The 20669-nt window shown below is 39.5% G+C and overlaps 2 protein-coding genes and 1 pseudogene across 2 annotated transcripts; 1 reads left to right on the top strand and 2 right to left on the bottom strand.

Annotated features, from left to right (window-relative positions):
• Positions 1–1707: 1707 nt before the first annotated feature.
• LOC121978592 lies at positions 1708–5345 on the bottom strand (annotated as a pseudogene).
• Positions 5346–11624: 6279 nt separating this feature from the next.
• Positions 11625–12263, top strand: LOC121978591 (NDR1/HIN1-like protein 1). Its single transcript, XM_042530919.1, has one exon. It carries the CDS (start codon positions 11625–11627, stop codon positions 12261–12263), a length of 639 nt encoding a protein of 212 aa, XP_042386853.1.
• A 508-nt stretch (positions 12264–12771) lies between these two features.
• Positions 12772–20381, bottom strand: LOC121976232 (mRNA-decapping enzyme-like protein). The gene is made up of 8 exons (XM_042528318.1): positions 19952–20381; positions 19801–19841; positions 18515–18564; positions 16515–16659; positions 15620–15673; positions 14918–15038; positions 14289–14750; positions 12772–13037 (listed from the first exon to the last, which is right to left on the bottom strand). Exons 1-8 carry the CDS (start codon positions 20108–20110, stop codon positions 12981–12983), a joined length of 1089 nt encoding a protein of 362 aa, XP_042384252.1. The 5' UTR covers positions 20111–20381; the 3' UTR covers positions 12772–12980.
• Positions 20382–20669: the final 288 nt, after the last annotated feature.

Raw genomic sequence — 20669 nt, 5'->3', positions numbered from 1 at the left:
CCGAATGCTAATGTGCATAGATTATATATATTATTTTATAGGGTTTAGCGCACATCTTCTTGCATTCATTGTCTATGATCTATGCTTTTGCACTCTGTATCATATTAATTTTAGCATAATTATTATCTTGCATTCAGAGATCTGCTCGGAGTCTGTTTTCATTTTCAGGAGCAATCTGGAGTGGAAAAGGATTCTAAAGGCGTAAAGGAAGATCATTTAATGAAGATAGGGACCTAGCTTTGTCTACTCATGGAGAGAAAAGCCGAGGAATGGAGTGCCCAAGGCAAAGGATCAAGCAACAACCATTATAGAACCAAATTTGACCTGGTTATGCCTTGAGGCAGGGCCCAGCGGGGATGGTCGTGCCATTGGGCATGGCTAAGGAACAAGAAAGGAAGGTTGTCGTGCCAAATGGCATGGCCAAGGAAGAGATCTAGAGCAGGAATGACTCTGGCCTTGCCAAAAGGCACAACCAGAAAGCTTTCCCATGCCACATTCTAGAGTCAGAATGAGTTTGGCCATGCCTTGAAGCACAGCCACGTCTCCAGATTTCCAGTTTTGAAGAACAGGTCGTGCCAAATGGCACGACCATAAAGGTAAAACAGGGTAACCCCTACCCGAGCCGTTCCAAAAAGTACAACTAAGTAGCCAAAGGAGAGCTTTGGTCGTGCCTCTCGGCACGACCAAGTTATTTGAGCCAGAGCCAACTTGGCTCTAGTCATGCCTGTTAGAGTGTATACTAAAAGTCTAGTTTCTTGTAAACATTTATTTTTGAAATAAAGAATCACATTGGTCAAATGTCTACATTTATATGCTAAGTGTAGTTGTTCAATTAATTTATATTGTAGATAACATGATGTGTGGTGTCACACACAGAAGATCATGTTATCAATTCCTATAAATTATAAACAGTAGCTAACGACTAAGATGGAAAGGAATAAATCATTGGAATAGTCGTAGTATAATTGGTATTAGTTTATTTTAACTATAAAATTACACTAGTACACTCTGAGTGTATTGAGCAGGATCATTTAAGATAAGTTCTTTTTATACTGACTATATAAAAGAACAAGACCTTTGTTATTATGGAAATATGTGCTCTTAATCCTGATATAATAACAAGCACATATATCTAGTATTTATTTCTTTGACTTATCAAAGGATGCGATTTAGTTCGATAAATCAATAGGTCCGATAAGTTGGGAAATGATATTATTTATAGTGTGTGTTGTTGATTATAGAAAGAAATTGTGTCCTAGTAATCTAGGTTGATGATGCCCCCAAGAGGAGCTCATAAGGATTGTCATGTAAATCCTATAGGTGGACTTAGTCCGACATGACGATAAGGTTGAGTGGTACTACTCTTGGAGTTAGATATTAATTAAGTGAGTTGTCAGTAACTCATTTAATTAGTGGACATTCTATATCTTAAACACAAGGAGACTAACACACTCATGATAAGAAGGACCCTAAAATGTAATTTGGGATTTGTGCGATAGTTTAATAATAATTCTTTAGTGGTATGAATTATTATTGATGAAATTAAGTTGGGTGGTCAGGGCGAACACGGGAAGCTTAATTTCATCGGGAGACCAAAACCAATTCCTCCTCTCGGTCCTTATCATAGTCTCTTATTTATAAAGTATTATACCCACCTTCTTACAGGCCTTTTCTCTCAAAGTCGTCTTCCATGGCGGCTTGGGAATCTCACAGGGTGGTAGAGAAGAAGTAGTCGGAGCTGATAGCGTCGGCGTTTGCGTCTCCAAGGGTGGCTTCGCTCAAGTACTTGTCGGCGAGCTGCACCCTCTTCACGTTCTCCTACTCCTTCACCAGCATCTGCCCGTACTCCATCAGCTTGTCCAGGCTCATCGGCGGCTGATCGAATGTAGGCGGACCCTCGAGAGAGTTCACCAACTTCTTCCCCACGCTATCCACGCCGATGCCCGACACCCACTTTCGCACCTCGTCGTCGTAGACTCTCGCTCGGAGAGTGCCGAAGAAGTCTGCCACGGTTTGGAGATGGGCAATCGGCCGGCCAGAGTCAGTAGATTAATGAAGAGTACTATGCTTTATGGATGGATGAATATGAATGTGGATCTTACCGATGGATTGGTCGAGGAAGGCATCGACGAGCTTGACGATGCCCTCCACAGGCACGTTGTCGGTCCTGAAGATGTCGGTGCACACCCCTATCCGATCCTCCCTTGTCGGCGCCCAGTAGAATTTATCCATGAGACCGTCTCGGATTAGCGGCGCGTACAAGGTGGAGAAGTCGTTGCCAGTGACGATGATGGGGATGCGGGGGTTCTCCTGCTTGTTGTACATCCCCGGCAGCTGCACGTTGGTGGGGTTGCCCGCGATGTTCATCAGCGTGGCGTTCACCATCTAGTTGTTGATAGTGTACTGGGTGGTGCCGCCGAGGCGGCCGACGTCGGCGTCCAAGTCGTTGATAAACAGGCAGCACATCTTCCCCTTCTTGATGAGGTCCGCAGCTTCATGATACAACTGCCGGATCAGCTTCGCAGGCTCATCGGCGTTGCCGCTCTCCAGCTCTCCCGCGCTCATCATGATCAGGCTGCGCCGCCAAACAGAGCAAGCAGAATCATAGCCCAATTCAAACTGATCAAAAATTAAACTTCTTCCCTTCTCTTCGAAAAACAAAACGAAAAAAAAAATTGATCTCACTCACTTGATCCCCATCTTGGCAAACACAAGCTCACACTAGAACGACTTTCCCTGACCTTTGCCTCCCCAGATGCCCAAAATCAGAGGAACCTAAACATCATCCGGTGAATCAGAAACAGAGTCGATGTGTATAAAGATAAGAAATGAAATGCTATATGAAAAACAAGAAACAAAATGCAGAATTTAAATTGCTAAAAAAAATGCAGATTATTTTTTTGAATTATGAAAATGGAAAAATTAAAATTATTCATAAGTCTAGACTAACTAAATTGCTAATCTACTAATGTTAATGCGAACAGTCCCCGGCAACGGCGCCAAAAACTTGTTACGATTCCGCAAGTATACGGTTTCGTCGTCAGTAATAAAAATATCGAATCCACAGGGACTGTTGATTAAGCACTAGAGATGTCGCAAGGTAAATTATCTAGACGGTCGAAAGCTGGCTTTGGCGTTTGCAAACTAACGAGGGTGATTGAAAAAAGAAAGAGAAGGATGAGAGAAAGAGAAAGAACTGATCTTGGATGGAATGAGCTTCGGGAGATGGATTCTAGGATTTCGGTTTCATTGTAATACTAGGAGATACTACATAGATTGCTTAGTTTCTACCCTCTATGTCCATGCTCTTGTAGGAAGTTAGATTGGTCAATATTCCTAAGTATCGAATAGAGATGATCCCTGTGAAATCCTGTAACGGTTAATCCCCTTGTCACGAGGGTGCATCAGTAGATCACTGGGATACACATCTAGTAAATAACAATAAGGATAAGGGTTACCTACCTCCTTATGGAGGAATTACCTCTCCCTTTAAGAGAATGTCCTAGACGTCCGTGAACGGGTTACCCTTGTCACTAGGGCCCCTCGGGTATACGATCTAGAGCACTCTCTTTACGAGAGCAGCAGTTCCTAAGGGATTGTTTCTCCTTTTAAGGGAATGTCTTAGACGTCCAGAAAGGGTTACTCCTGTCACTAGGGTACCTTGGTCAATACGCTCTAAGGTATCCCCTTTGCGGGATTAACAATCCTCCACATCAAGCAATCAAAGTATAGAAACGTAAACATGGCACACACGCAACTCATCAAGCACGAACAAGGCATCAACAGGTCATTGAATAGAAACAAGGCGAATCTACATAGTTCTACATCTCCATCATATTACAAATACTTCCTAATCCTAGAAGAGGATGTCTACTCCATTATGGGGGAAGAACAACCCCAAAACATGAAGAAGAACATACTTACAACCCTTGATATGAGAAGGAAGGGAAGAAGTGATGCTTGCCGAGATTTCCGATGCCTTGGGGATGCCTCCTTGCTCTGGAGATGGACGCAACGTCAAGGGACGGCGGTGGATGAAGTCTAGGTTTCCCCCGAAGGAGAAAACCCTTTCCCAAGGAGAGGGACGAAGTCCCCGAACCAAAGATAATCAAAGAATAGGGTTCTTGAGCCTTTTATACCTCCTCCACGTTGCCAAGGAAAACCAGGATTTATAGGCGTCCGGTAAACCAGATTTTTCACCCATTAGACCAGGTTTTCTCATGATTCACCCTGAACTAAAGTTGTAGCCCTTGAAATTATCTGCAATCTGATACTTGGATTGAGCCCTGGCTCAAACCAAGCTGAGAGTTATGGTAGTTCGAAGTTTGGTCTGCAGTCTGGGCGGAGGTCCAGTTGAACCGGCGGTTGGGAGGCACGACCGTGCTATTTAGCATAGGTAAAAAAATTCTTTCTCTCTGTTGGATATGAAGAAAAGTTGTAGATCTTGAAGTCAGCTACGTTTTGATATAACGAATAGCCCGAAACTCCAACGAGGCACAAAGTTATGGCCGAATTACGATCGGTCTGTAATCTACCTAGAATTCAGCACAGTTCTGTTTTGGCGTGGTACAGCCCGTGCTCTTCGTCACACGGCCGTGTGGAATCCACACGACCTCACACGGCTTCCTCTCAGATTGAGTCACACGGTCGTGCAAGGTTGCACGGTCGTGGCCTTCTACTTCTCTGCCAAGGTCACACGGCCGTGTGGAGTCACACGGTCGTGACCTTCCTCCCCTCTGGAATGTTGGCACGGCCGTGTGCTGCTTGGCCACGGGTTGATTGGCACAGCCGTGCCATTCGGCACGGCCAAGGCCCTCTTCATCTCTGGATTGCAAGCACGATCGTGCCATTTGGCACGGCCGGAACATGCTCATGGCCACACGGTCGTGTGGCCTTGCACGGCCTAAGCACTTTTGCTCCATTTTCGCTCTAAATAACGTCTTGTCAACAAGAAAACAAGCAAAGAGCAGATCTCCGAACAAATATAATGAAAGTATGACATTATAAAGAAATAGGGTGCAATAAACATAGAATATGCTATGAAATATAAGTAGATGTGCGTCCAAACATGCATAAATGATCATAAGATCTACGCACATCATGATGCCATCGCTTGTGATGGCTTATATTTATATTAAAATTATATATGGGAAATAAGTAAAATTAGAGCAGGTTTTTATTTTTTTTTAAATTTTTTACCGACGGAATTATGGTTTCTGTCGATAAAGTATTGGTAGCCCAGTAAATTTTGTGATATATTCCCGACGGAATTACAGATTCCGTCGAGAATTTCCGACGGAATTATTTTTTCGTCGGTAATATCCCGACGGAATCCCAGATTCCATCGGTAATATCTCGACGGAATCCCAGATTTTGTCGGGAATATTCTGACTGAATAAATTTCAGTCGAAAATTTCCGTTAGCTGTCGTTTACTTTTTTATTGACGAGACAAGTTTTCAGTTGTTAAATTTACTGACGGAAAATGTAATTCCGTCGGTAATTATCGACGGAATAGTATTTCTATCGGTAAATTGCATTGCCGACCAAATGACTCCCGATGGCATAAATTCTGTCGGTATTCCGTCGGTAATCTCAAATATCGACGGAATACCGACGGAATATTCAGTCATTATTAATAATTATTTTTGTAGTGGTCTTAGGTCACTAACGCTTTGTTGGTTTGTCTCGTTGTACATAGGATCATGGAAGACTTCTTCCAGATCTACAGAAGGTTATTTTCATCATCGGAGCCAGTGCTCGTCTTCGTAGGTTTCAGACAGGATCACTGATCTAGTGCGCTAATTGCTGTAAAGAGGCTTCTCCGCCTGAAGGAAAGTTTAGTGTGCTTTCAACTTCCTTAGATTAACAACCTTTCTAGTTGTAACCAAGTAAATCCCGTTGTGCCTCTTCCTTTCTTTAATTAGTCTCTTATTGTTTATGCAAGTGTTAGAATTATTAAAGCTGTAAAAGTTCAAGAAAGATATTTTTATATTTTTGTTGTGCAGGATATTCATCCCCTCTAGCTGGTCGCCAAAGAAATCAATAAGTAGTATCAGAGCGGGTTCACTTCAGGAGGACTAACCGCCGAACGAAGCACATGAGATGACCGGACCGAGCACCAACCCACCAAAGTTCGAGGGAAAATTTGCGAGTTGGAAGAAAAAGATGGAGGTATTTTTTAAAATAGATTTTGAATTATTAATAATTATGAAATATAGTTTTATAGCTCCGAGAGACAAAGAAGAATATCAATGGATGAAGAAGGAGCAAGCTGACTTCATGGCAAATGGTAAAGTAGAGTTCCATCTGCTGAGCGTCTTACCGCCACAAGACGTCAACCGGATCAGAGTCTACGAGTCAGCCAAGGAGCTTTGGGAGAAATTTCTAGAACTACACAAAGGAACCTCAGAGGCAAAACTAGCGAGATGGGACCTGCTTCAGAACCATATCAGCAACCTCCTGTTAGAAGAAGGTGAAATCGTCGCACACCTCCACTCAAGAATCAAGGAGCTCATCACCGGAGTCACAAATCTCAGAGAAAAGGTAACCAACCGAGATTCGCTAAGGTACAAACTTAACGTATTTCTTTGGACTCTAGAATGGTCAACCTTAGTAGATGTATATTTCATCTCTAAGGATTTAGAGGTAAGGACTTTAGAAGAACTTTTTTCAACTTTTGAAATTCATGAGTCAAGATGTGCAGGTCTAAAGAAGGAATCAAGGCAAAACATTACCTTAAAAGCTAAAACGGACGAATCAAATTCCGAGACATCACTTGACAATGACGAAAATGCGTTAATGGTAAGAAAATTTTAAAAATTATTTAAATCTAATAAATTTAATCAAGTGTAGGGTACAAAAAGAAAAAGGAAACTAAGATGCTACCACTGCAATGAATAAGGGCATGTCAAAGATAACTGCCCAAAATTGAAGAGCAAGGACAAGGAAAGTACAAGAAGCTAGCTCTGCCCAAGTATAATCTAAAGGCAACATGGGACGACATGTCATCTGAATCGGAGATAGAAGCCCTCGCCAAACTTGCGCTAGTAGAAAGTCACCAAGAAGACGAAGATGAAGCAAGCTCATCCAAAATGAGCATCGAGAGCATTGATGAAGGGGGAGCGACATCAGAAGAAAGCAGTACTTAAGGGGGAGTTTCAGATTATGGGATCGACAAGGTAAGCCAAGTACAGTCTCTTCCTCCTGACAAGTTATTTCAGTTCATAAAACTATTATCGAAAAATTGTTGTAAATTAGAGAAAGAAAATAAGGATTTAAAATCAACCTTAGCTGGTTCTTGTCGATTAGAAGATTTCGACAAAGTAAAAATTGAAAATGAAAATTTTAAAAAGGACATAGAAAATTTGAAAATTCATGCATGCTCAACTTTTATTCCGTCTAATTTTAGAAATTATTTAGGACTTAACTGCTATCTCAAATATCATAAGGGTCAAATTAGAAAAATATCACAGAAATATAATCCTAAGAAATTATTAATTAATTCTGTAAGAAGGAATCTATTTTGGATTCCAAAAACATATTTAGATTGATTATTTTTTTTTACTTAGGACTTTCAGAGAGAAAATTAAATATTCAATTTATTTAAAAGGCTTTGTCAAGAAAGTGGTTGTTGTTCCAATATCCAAGAAAGTCTAGTGTCTCACCATAGCCTGGAAGTCAATTATTGAAATAAGTATTTAATTGACTAACTATTAAGCATTTAGTAGTTATAAAAATGTTTTAAATTGTTTGTCAAAAGTTCTGATCATTTTAAGTTATTTTAGAAAAGTTATGTTTTTATGAAACTTTATCTAAATAATTTTTTTCGTTAGAAAACTTTCTATGAATTAATTATCAAAATATAAATTTGTTTAATTTTGCCTAAAATTAAAGAAATTTTTTCTATTCAACCCTTGTTAATTTTTTTTAGGAGTTTTCCAAATTTTGATTTTCCCTTAAACTTTTTATTTAACTTTTCTGAAGTCATTTTAAAAGTACCTCATTTTTAATGTGATCAAAAGGGGGAGTAGTGAAAATTAAGTCTAAGGAGAGGGTAGTATGAATTTTTAAGCTTTGTACTTGCAAATTTTTTGCACATTACTTGCAAATTCTTTTACTTGCAAAAATTATAACTGTTATTTGTTTGTGGATTACCCTAACTTAACTTGGATTTGCTCACATCAAAAAGGGGGAGATTGCAAGTACCCCAAGGTAGTTTTGATGTAATCAACCAAGTCAGGTTAGGTCCTGTTGGTGTTTAACGCTTGTATCTAAGTGTGCAGGAACTTAGAAGCTTAGAAAGTCGAGCAGAAGACGCAACAAGCGTCTAAGGGATGAGGTACTATGAAAAAGTACGCGGGCAGACGAGAAGGAGGCGCATAGCATTTTCGAGGGACGAGAAGCCGAAGCGGAAGTTTGCTCGAAGGCTGGAAGTTGGGTTCGGGTGAGCCCTATTCTGGATGGCTGAGATCACCCAAGAGGAGTCGGAGCCGGAGCGGAAGACACGGACCCAAGCAAGCAGAATCGGAGTGGAAGAACTCGGACAAAATAGTTAACATGATGTTAACTTGGGTCTGGGCGCCTGGAGCAAGCTTTTATCTAGAACGCAATGTGGCACATTCCGTTGCGATGGGGATAAAAGTTTTTCCCCTCCCAGGCGCCTGGAACCCTTCTAGACGCCTCGACTAGGTCTATAAATATAGTCTGGTCCAGAAGCTAAAAAAGAGAACACTTGTAATCATTTCTCTTTCGTTTAGCTTTCTGATCTAGTGCGTTAATTGCTATAAAGAGACTTCTCTGCCTAAAAGAGAGTTTAGTGTGCTTTCAACTTCCTTGGATTAACAACCTTCCTAGTTGTAACCAAGTAAATCTCATTGTGCCTCTTCCTTTCTTTAATTAGTCTCTTATTGTTTATGCAAGTGTTAGATTTATTAAAGCTGTAAAAGTTCGAGAAAGGTATTTTTGTTATGCAGGTAATTCATCCCCCTCTAGCCGATCGCCAAAGGGACTAAGAGTTAGGACTTCCTAGTCAAGTATTCGGTCAACCTTGACCTACTTGACTTTTTTTCACATGAAACTAGTTAAACCTTGACCAAAGGAGAATTACACCAATAATCTCCCCAAACGGACAATTGCACCTGCAATCTCCATATATTGCAAACATTAAAACTCAAACATCAAGACTCAAACTTGAGTCAACTCAAGCTTAGTCAAATTGGTCAACCTTGACCTAGGAGATATTGCACCAATAATGTCTCCTTGGTCCCCTGCTTGAGTGAAAACAGACTCAACGTTGTCTTATGGTAATGACGACTGCTAGCAAAATAATGAAGGAATGCTCGACGAAAGTCTTTAAAATAGCATATGGACTCGGCCGAGAGTCGATTGAATCATCTCTGCGCCGAGTCAGACAAAGTGGTGACGAACACTCAGCTCTCAACGTTATTCGTGTACTGGTGGAGGATAACCGTATTTTTAAATTTGAGTAAGTGGTCCTCTAGGTCAGTCGCCCCTCCATATTCTTCGATCAAGAGTGGTTAGAAATGAGCTGGCAGTTTATCTTTTAAGATCTCTTGGGAGAACAACATGTTTGCCCGCTCGAGGGAACCGCTAGTCATTGGGGCCTTGCCTTTGTGAAGGTCCCGGGCGGGTGTGTTTTCAGAAGACGATCCCTGAGGCCTCTCCGCTCAGCCCATGTCATCAAGGGGCGTTCGGAACAACGCCCAGTGATATGCAATTGGAGATGGAGGCACGGGTGGGAGGCTGGTTGGCAACACGGGTGTCTACGGGAAGGCAGCCGGGGAGGTTGGAGTGATTGTAACCTGGTCGGGCCCTACACTCGAGTTCCACACTCGACCTGTGGGTCGGTTGTGGACACAGCAGGGTCGTTCAACAAACGACCCTCAGTTGCTGCTTGTTGTTGTTCCACCATTCTGGCCGCTCGAGTGGTTATCAACAGCTCTAGTTCTTCTTGTGTCAAGGTTACCGTGGTGAGTCATCCAGTCTCGTCCATCTTCACGTTTAAAATATAGGAAAAGTTTCCATATACGACACCAAATATGATTATGTCTAAAAACGGTGAAGGTGGTATGCTGGGAAGATAGCTCTAATGTTAACCAAATGGAGACTTTTTGTTGTCCTGGGTGTCAAAAGAAGTGTTAGTAACCGGGCCAGGGAAGAGATCTCTGGTGTAGACTCTCCTACGCTCAAGTCGGTAATCGGTTTAAAGATGGTGAATAGTGGAATGAACAAGAGCAATTGAGCATGTGTAATCACGTAGCGTCGCATACCTATGCATGTAGATGGAGACATCTTTTTATAGTGTTATGTTGTGTTTATGTACGAACCTCAAAATATTTCTAAAGAAGGACATATTATAAAGAGGCGCTAACACATTTCTCAAAATGGACCCGTAATATTTGTGATTGACAGGGTGGAAGCTTCGAATGTGTGGCTTATCTACAAAATATTCTCTTTCCATGACACAAAATGTTAAAAAGGAATATGAGGTCGTTGGGTCACAGGACCCACAATAGACTCACCTAGCAAGCTGACCAAGTCCTTAATATAGTTCGACCGACCATCACTTGCAAGAGCCGCCAGGTTAGCTTTGGTGAATATAGTTGGTGACTCGACGTTCACCACCAACTTCTTTACTTGGACAGAGAGCTCGAGTGGACCAGGCGTCCAGTACATCCGGTTAGGTCATATGTTTGATCGACGATAGCACTCAATCGAGCTAGTTAATATTTGACTTCGAATTTTATCGACGCTTAAGAAATTAGGGCTCGAGGCCTGATCAATCGGAGGACCCGATCGAGTAAGCTCTCAGTCTAAAATTATGATAAACCTTAACTAAGAATATTGACTATTTCTTAAGTTTGATCGTTATATAAATTGACTTCCTAGATTTGGACCTGCCTCGAGGAGATCCATCTTAATCATCGTACGGTATTTTTGAAATGAAAACAATAATTGGATGATGTTTTTGATATTTATTTTTTTATGCACTTCTAATTTTTGCATGTGAACGATCTAGAAAGCCTTATTTTTATAAAAAGAATATATATATTTTTAGAGTGTTAAATAATAATAGAATAAGAAGGAATATATATGCCATAAAATAAAATAGTTTATTTCATAATTTAAATTGAACATAAAAAACAAATAAAACATGTTTTTTAGTCAGTATACTTATTTTATTAAAATAAATTAGTTTGGATCCCGTCCTATTCAATTTTTATAGCTCTTTTTCGAGAGAAATATGTATTCGACACGTGCCATCAACTCTTCCTCACACCATCAGATACTCCTCTCACAATTATAGAAACAAACGTAGTGAAAATAATAGAGAAATATATTTCTAATTAATTTCGAGTGATGCGATCACTTTCCTAAAAAATCATCTCTCAATATCGCAATATATATTATTCTCCTTTTATTTCAAATATCGGCCCAATTTTAAGGCATTACCAAAAATAAGTCTATATAATTGGTTCTGATGGCTAATCAAATCTCGCCACGTAAGGTGGGCCACCACAGTGGACCCCAATTCGGTATGCTTTATATAAACTATAGGTCCTCAGCCCGGTTCGTCACCGTCCAAGGGTTCGATCGATTGCCAATGTCGGAGAAGAACGATTCCGGCTACAGCGACGCCGACGGAGAGCGTCGGCGCCGCCTCTTCATCTGGATGTTCGGTTGCTTCCTCTCCCTGGTAGTGCTTGTCTTCTTCGTCGTCCTCGTCGTGTGGCTCGTCCTCCGCCCCATCCGTCCCCTGTTCTACCTCCAGGACAACTCCGTCGGGCAGCTCAACCTCACCGCCGGCAACGGCCTCCTCACCTCCGTCCTCCAGGTCACCCTCTCATCCCGCAACCCCAACGATAGAATCGGCATCTACTACCATGACCTCGTCGCCTACACCCGCTACCGGGGCCAGCAGACCACCGCCGCCGCGGCCCTCCCCGCCGGCTACCAGGGTCACAACGACGTCACCGTCTGGTCCCCCTACCTCTTCGGCGGCGGCGTCCCTCTCGCCACCGACCTCTCCGCCGCTCTCTCCCAGGACCAGCAAGCCTGTCGCATCCTTCTCTCCGTCCACATCGACGGCCGCCTCCGGTGGAAGGTCGGCGCCTGGACCTCCGGCTACTTCCACCTCCACGTCAACTGCCCCGGCTTCCTCGTCCTCGACTTCTCAAGGCCTTCCGATGCCGGCTCGTACTACTACCGATTCCAGAACACGCGCTGCAAAGTCGACGTCTGATCGGATCCGATCGTAGACGGCGTTATAAAGCTCCATAATTAATTTGTAATTATTAAGAATAACAAATTTTCATGCTTATATTTTAAAAATAAAAAAAAGGCAATTGTAAATCTTTTTTTTATATTCCCTCAAATATCTATTTCCGAGAAAATTTTAATCAAAATATTTTATTTCTATTCAAAATTATTTCAAACCAAACTCTGATAATTTTTTTTTTCAAATCTAGCAACTGATTTTATTTCGAACTGATTCAAAATTATTTATATTTTCAGACTTCAAAACTCCAATATCAATATTTTAACTTGATTTGATTCATTTGCACCCTTAGTTTGATCAAAGCCTTCGACTACCTTCTCATGCAAGGCTCTATATCAGTTCCTCCTAGTCTCGCTGGCACCATGCTCTAGCACTTGGCTTCTATCGAGCTCCTTTTTACAGCTGCTCGATTTGATTGCTCGAGCCATCGACAACTTCCATTGAAAAGAATGTTTCCATCTTCCAAGTTGAGTTTTAACCAACAAAAACCCACTAGATTATGAATAACACAACACAGAAAGTGAGAGATTGCAGTATTCCATCCATATACAAATTGCAAAAGATAATAGTAACAGAAGTTCCTTGTGCCTTCACTGATAGGTAATTTTTTACAGGAACTACAAGAAACGGCCGCATGATGCAGTGGACCAGGCTCAACCCCATTCACCAATGTCTGATTGTTCATGAATAATGTGCATTTAGCATCTCTCGATAGACGATGTCGATGAAATCATTATTCTTTAGGAAAAAAATGTAAATCAGATTAGTATAATCCATGAGCAAACTAAACAAAAATTTGATCAAAGGAAATGCAAACAGAGTCGAGATGAACATCTCAGAATTCCATTTTTTTGTTCCGTATTGAAAACTCATTTTACCTACCAAACGCCAAAAATTTGCAGAAATGTTTTCAGCAAAGCATTTGCTAAAATGTAATAGTTCAACATAATAAAAAAAACTAGTCAAATCTTAAAGTTTATTTCATGCCATTACTAGCAAGAAATCACAGAAGCATTATTAAACTGTTGATGGCAAAATCAACTCTCAACTGAAAAGTTAGTTTAAAGGAATCGAAAATAAATATTAATGGTATTGCCAAGGATATAGATATGACTAGAAAAGGCATAGTGGCCTACATCTAAAATAAAATTCCTTGTTGCTTCACATATCTCCATAAAAGTATGATATCGTCCACTTTAAACTTAAGCCCTCATGGTTTTATTTTTGGACTATACCCAAAAGGTATCATGCCAACGGAGATATTATCCACCACTACTCTCATGGTCCCAACCTCCCCACAAACATCCGATGACTTGCTCCGGGCCTCCCCGCAACTTCGTTCAAGGTCACCCCACATGGCATTTGGTCTAGATTATAGCTCTGATACCATTTGTTAGGATCGAAAGAATGCACATATCTTCACAATGATATGATATTATCCATTTTGGACCTAAGCCTCATGACTTTATTCTTAGACTCATCCCAAAAGGTCTTACGTCAATGAAGATATCTTACTTCCTTTTAAATCCATGATCTTTTTTATATCTTTCTAATGTAGGACTTTGATTGTATCCCCAACATTACTTTTACAAAAGAAATCAATATAAGCGATCAAACCACAACGACTAATTTAACAAATGATAGAGCCAGTAAAATGAGATGTTTGTAGGACAAAACAAGAACAAGGGAGGAAAGCTAGGGATTCCTAGGTGTATAAAGAAACAAAAAGGTAACAACTAGCATCAACGACCAAAAAAAAAAACGAAAACAATTATTATCAGAAAAAAGAAAGGTTTTATAGACAGTGATCAGACAAAGTTATATCAACATAGTTCCAACTTTGGTGTGAAGGTAACTGGGAAAGTATGGAGACAAAAAAAATGTGAATGTTGCATCAGTAAAAGAATGGACATGACTTAGAGATAATTTATCTTAGGTCAGGACCTACGGTAAATGCAAACACACACACGCAAACAAAAAAAAAATTACCTGAACAAGCCTCGATAGTGCATCACGGACTTTGTCTCTCGTGATAACTGGTGCAAGGTTTGGAACAGGAGTGAGAGATGCAGATGGGGCAGGTGGTGGAAAGGGTTGAAGTAATGGAGTTCCATATGGCCGCTGCATTGCAACTGGAGGATGGAAGGGAGGAGCAGTTAAAACCGAGGATGACACTGGAGGTACTAGTAGTGCAGAAGACACAGCTGGTGAGAAAAATGAAGGTTTCACTAGATTTGTAGCCTGCGTGCTATTTCCATTGCAAGATTCAAGGTTTTCCAGAGGTGGCATTAGAGGAATTGGTGAAGCTGAGGGAACAAGAATGGACTGAGTAGTTGGCAATGCAGTTGGGATAAGACTTGCCGCCTGAGTAACAACCGGAGCTGGTGCAGAGGCAAGAGGTGGCTGGCCACTAATTGATGAATTTGATGTGTTTCCCATGTTCATAGCATTCTGAAAAATCAAAACAATTATACGTACAGGTTATTTCAGAAATTATCTCCATCTTGAGTTACGCAATACTTAAAATCTACAGGAATCTAAATAGATAAGAGACACTGAGAACCCTATAAATATGAATTAACATATAGGGAGTATAATAAAAGATACTTTTCACATACACTGAAAAAGTTCATAAAAGCATCATCAGGGACACTAGGAGTTGGTGTAGCTGATGTTGTTGGCTCAAGAGGGCCTTCAATGACAGATGAAGTGGGTACAGCTTCAAGCTCCTCAAATTCGCTGTTACAAGAAAAGAAGGGAAAAAAAAATCATCCAAACAGTCACATAACAATATCAGCATCTATACAAATGCAAGAAACTGAAAAGCTAAGATTTTATCAAATCATGAAATCCATGCTAGCAACCATCAAAAAACATGTTGACATCAGTGAATCACTTGAACTGTGCATCATACTAGGCAACACTCTAGCATCATGAGAAAGTAACAAATAAATACCACGGTCAACAACAGAAATTTCCTGCCACTGGACTGTGTTGATAGAAACATTAAAAGTTAGGCTGCTAATCACCAAAATTATCATTGCTTTTAGTAATTTTTCATGAGACTTGGAACAATTCAATTAGCAAGGTTCAACATTTTGTCAAAAATACTAAAAAAAGTTCAGCGTGGAATGACCTAAAGAACATATTAATTAATATTCTAAAGGAGTCTAGAGGAATCACGGTTAAGGAATTGCAGCATTCAATGTTGTAATTGATAGTGTGCTAAAAGAATTATCATCACTCTGAAAGACAAAAAAAAATTAATAAAAGAACTTATGTGCTGTTAGGAATGAATAACAAATGGATAATAGAAGTACCTTTTAGAAGAGACCTTAGGTTTTGGAGGTACTTTTGAATAGGCATTCAGTATCCTGAATAAAAATGAATTGTATCAGTAGAAAGAATCATAATAAATGAAAATAACTAATGTAGTTCATGTCGGATGCATAATAAATTCTTACCTCCTTGATGAAGAAACTACCTAGGGGTGTGTGTGTGTGTGTACAATACACAAATAAATACAATGAAAAAACAAATTGTATCCTATTTCTGTGGATTATCAGTAATTCTTGCAAGTTTGTCTAGATTAGCTATAATGGAATTTAATTCACAGCTACTTTTGGATATGGCAAATATGTCAACATCAAATGGCCAAAAAAGGTAGAGAGACAGTAGCTAATGACAATCATAATTCAATCAGATGCAGACATAGTTGCCCTAAACTAGTAAAAACTGCAAGTCATGTATCCTATCCATGACACAAGCTGATTCCAGTTAACCCTGGTATATTCTTCCAACTCAATGATTTTTTTTAAATGATTCCTTTTGTATTTTTTTTTCATCATATCTTTATTTGCTTGAATCCTTTCAGAACTTTCAGCTATTTGGAAAAAAAATATATATTGAAGAAAAAGAATTCTATAAAACACGCTGCTGTAATTATTTAATTACAGCATTTTATGTCTTTCTTTCAGGTCCGTGTTTTGTGTTCTTATTATAGACTTGCTCAGTTGCCAAGGCCATAGCTCCCAAGTAATCTCAATCTTGTTCTATGAATCATAAAGGATAGCTTTCAACCAAATCATTTAGAATTTGCATTTTTAATATCTTTAAGATATAATAGAATATATGAGAAAATCCTGCGAAAGTGAAGAAAAGAAAACTTTCATATTATAATCATTCTAGAAGCACCTTCAAAAATCCCAAACCAACCTGCTAAAAAGATTTGCCACTGCTTCACAATCTGGTGAATTGTAAAACCATATGCCATTGACTTCTTGAGCTGCATTTCGGTATAAAAGATATGGAACCTGGACTTCATACTCAAAATCCCCCAAAAGATCCTCAACCAGATTATCTGTTGAAAGAAAAGAAGCACATAAAAAAAAGGCAACCTGGTGATGAAAATTCATCAATTATCAAATACATACATATATGAGCTTACTATTATTGAATTTCTAAATTTCAAGTCAATGAATTACCATCAGGTGCAAACAACAAAGATCAAAACTGTCACTTGGTTAATAAAAACAATTGAACCTGTTGAAGTACTTTCTTTAGCTTCTGATATTTGTCCCCACAGTTGTCCAGTTGGCTAGAGAATGATATATTTGCTACAATGGGACAGGGATCAATTTCCGACGGGCGCATGCCCTCAGAGAAAAACTCCTTCCACCCCCTAGCTACTTGGCGGTCAGCTATAAACTGACCCCGTGATTTACCTCCCTTCACATAATCTGAGAATGGGCTGTGAGAGGCGCTGAGCGTAATCACCTTTTACTACAATTAAGCTTCCGATATTTATACAGTGCAACACTTTTACGAATAAGGAAACCATATCTTCTAATATAGAAAAACAACAATCATTCGCCTACTGTTTTTCTAATTTGCATTTCAGTATTTTCAATCAGCTCATGCATAGAACCCAAATCAAATCATAAGCACACACTTCAGCATGGAATGTACTAAAAAATTAACAAATTACAACAGTAGCTGATAGCTAAATTCGAACCTGCTTATACTTCCAAATGAAATAAACTTATTTAATTGATTATAAGCTTGGAACTTAGTAGTGCATAAGTGATCAATCAATGACAATAAAAAAAAAGCTACATGGATCTTTTAGATTGTTGAAAATTAATTTTGTTAAGGGTGTAATTGATGACTGTTACTGGATTTAACCAAGGCTTGCTGTCTTTAATTAATTAAAAAAAATAGAGCTAACTACATCATATCGACCTATTCCAGTAATGAAGAATGATATGGACTCTAGATGCATGGACAAAAATGTTAGAGTGCCTAAACAAATCCAAGAAGGATAAACTAGCAATCCTTACTCTCTTCACAGTAACATCTCCCTCTGATAAAATAAAATAAAGTGGAACTCAATTTTATAATTTTAGGAAGTTCAATTAAACAATTAATAATGATTAACAATGTTAGGGACAGAGGGTAAAAAGTATTTCTTACAATAATCAAAAGAGATCCAAATGTCCTTGGATCACCGAAGATGTGGCTGTATATCCAGCACAATAGAGGAAAAACAATAACACTTGTTGTTGTTGTCACAGGATATTGTTGTGTAGGAGAGTTGAGCTGAAGTGGACGTTTGTAATTGCTAAGAAACAGTCTTCTTGGCAATTCCATACTTTCTTCTTGTTTATATATTGTACTTCCTACAGTCTCCTTCAAGAGTTGGTTTTCAAAGATGTGAAAAAGAAAGGTAGATAATTCTCTACAAATCTATAAGCTAAAACTGGGTGTTCAACCCTTGTTCACTGCCTAATTTACAAGCTCACTTGATGCTCACCCATTCATCATTCCTTAGCACTCACACTTGCACCATCAAGAAATCCATGTCTTTGTTTACTCTACCCTAATGCCTTCATCATTTCTTAGCACTCAAAATCACATCATCAAGCAATCCATATTTTGTTTACTCTGCTTAATATGCCTTCCCCACTGGAAAAACCACAATAATATCACCAATCAACTATGCATGACCTAGAAAGAAATATTGAACCAAGATAACCACAGGAACTTACAAGAGACCAACAAAACATCTACAAAAAAGACTTTTCATTTACTTTCTCATTACTACAATTATATAAATAACATATGTGGTAAGACAAAACTACCAAAAATGTAAAATAATAGTAAGAAAAATAATAATAAACTCCAAGCATGTGACATTAACATGGCAGATTTCTAACCTGTGTTACGTCTATTCATCACGATGAACTGAAATCTGGGTTGTGTATTCCTGCAAATACATAATATTTTTTTTATACTTATCAATTAAAAAAAAAACCAAATTCATAATTCAAGGAAAATTATGACAAGGCAAAATTTTAATCAGCACTTGAAGGGAGAAAATTAAACCAACTGCTCCATTCTAATTATAAATTTGTAATTGCAATTTGACTTACAAAACATGAACAAGCCTCATTTACAAATCATAATTAGCTTGCAAATTAACTCACTAAAATCCAAAACTAATTTTATGGGTCTTACTGTGTCAAGTCCATGAGTGTGTTTCCTTTTCCCAACCTTAACCTTAGGGGTATCAAGTGTGTAGGTGGATTTTTTGGATTTCCTGGAAAAGCTTATCCATGATTGCTACAATCACATCAAAGGTTGTGATGAATTCAATTAATAAGTAAGCAACGCATTGTGCGTATTTTGGCACAATCTGTCTAGGAAAGCCGTGAAGAATAGGGTGTCTAATGTTTCATACGATACCAATTGAACTTGATAGGAATTTTTTACTTGGTTGATTAGAAATGAAATGAGGTAAATGGAACCTACAACTGGAACTTTGGATTATATTAGTCATGTTCTAGTTTTTATATGGAAGAGGGCATACAGGGCACAAACATCTCAAGTTGTAAGCATGCGTTTGCAAGTGGGCATCATTTAGGGGGAAAGAAAAGAAAAATGGAATCAGAGTTGCAACTTCTAGCCCATGGAAGTTGCCTCAACTGTAGTGGATGTTAAGATTGAAGCTCCATAATAATGTGTGCTGACAAGTATCAAACTAACTACCTCAAGCAACATATTGAGGAAAATAAGCAGCTAAATGAGGTTGATCTACAAATGCCTGAACTAACGGGAAGGTTATAGTATGCGTTGGCATTGCCCGATGTGTGAGGCTGGTTGAGAGGATTTGAGAGAGTGAATTGATACTCAACTCTCATTTGGAGGGTACTAGCACCATTTGAGGGTAACTAAAGGCTAGGAGGACCATCATATAACAGCAAACAACTTCTCCACACACATGTTCCCCTAGATATTCTTTTCTCGATTAGGCTGTATGAGGTATGTTCATATTCTCTTCCTTTAGATCTGTTGGTATCGCCCATGCTAGCTCCTACATGGTCTGCCCATCAAACTGCTTATATCCAACAACATGTTGTATCTTTGAACAATTTGAGTAAACACCTCAACAGCAAGCAAGACTAACAACACAAAATATCTCAGAAGCGGGATTCCCAATTACCTCTTGATGACGAAAAAGGATCCTTCAACATCTTTACGACTCTGAAGGAAACAAAACAAAATAGCCCTAGATCAGACGAGATAAGCCAGCCAAAGGACAGCCGAAACGTAATCGAATAATTAAGGATTGAAGAATGTCAATCTCAACTCACCCACTGGTTGAGCTCGATGCTGAACTCGTAGAGGGTGACATGTGCGGCGGTCATAAGGATCTCCTCCACGAAGGGATCGATGCGCTGCAGTACCGTAAGGTTGAGGACCTTGGTGTTGTTCTGGTCCAGATTCGGCATCAGCTTCCCGCTCTGCGCCATCCCCTCGGCACCCGACCAAACCCTAATAGAGAAGAAACGCGGGCAGCAATTCGAGCAACGCTCGATCGAAGAATAGCTGGGGCGAAAGAAATGTGTGCGAGATCAGCGCGAGAGAGATCGAGATGCGACGAATCTTGCGCCTCCCTTCGAAGAGTGTGCAGTTGGAATTTGTTGAAGTCGAGTCGAGGTGACGCGAGGCGATCGAGAGAGCGAGATGAATAAATTGAGGAACGAGATGGGAGAGTTCCAATGGGCCATGGAATGAATACCTTCTTCGTGATTGGAGGACCCTACGGAACGAATTGTAAATACCGGTGTGGATAACCCACCGTTCTTCTGAATGGTTTGGGTAGATTAATCATTATTGTTAGCTTCTTAATTATAAGTTTTATATAACAAATTTTTATTTTAATTAAAAAATGAAGATACATATTTTATTTCTAAGCATCATATATTTTTATTTTATTTTTTCAGTTAAATATATAATAAGACAAGCAAACTGCGACTAATACCCCATTCACCCCAACGGATGGATAGGGAAAAACAAAGGATAAATTGT

This window comes from Zingiber officinale, chromosome 4B (assembly GCF_018446385.1).
Source record: "Zingiber officinale cultivar Zhangliang chromosome 4B, Zo_v1.1, whole genome shotgun sequence".
Classification (NCBI taxonomy): domain Eukaryota; kingdom Viridiplantae; phylum Streptophyta; class Magnoliopsida; order Zingiberales; family Zingiberaceae; genus Zingiber; species Zingiber officinale.
Note: the sequence above shows the minus strand (reverse complement) of the source record. Positions and strands in the feature narration are given on the sequence as shown.

Excerpts from the sequence above, each read along its gene's own strand:
- LOC121978591 (XM_042530919.1), top strand. The coding sequence starts at position 11,625 with ATGTCGGAGAAGAACGATTCCGGCTACAGCGACGCCGACGGAGAGCGT.
- LOC121976232 (XM_042528318.1), bottom strand. The coding sequence starts at position 20,110 with ATGGCGCAGAGCGGGAAGCTGATGCCGAATCTGGACCAGAACAACACC. Across the intron at positions 18,565-19,800 it reads TCCTTTTTCGTCATCAAGAG|GAATACACAACCCAGATTTC; the intron begins GTAATTGGGAAT and ends ATGTATTTGCAG. Across the intron at positions 13,038-14,288 it reads CACTATCGAGGCTTGTTCAG|AATAATGATTTCATCGACAT; the intron begins GTAATTTTTTTT and ends TTTTTCCTAAAG.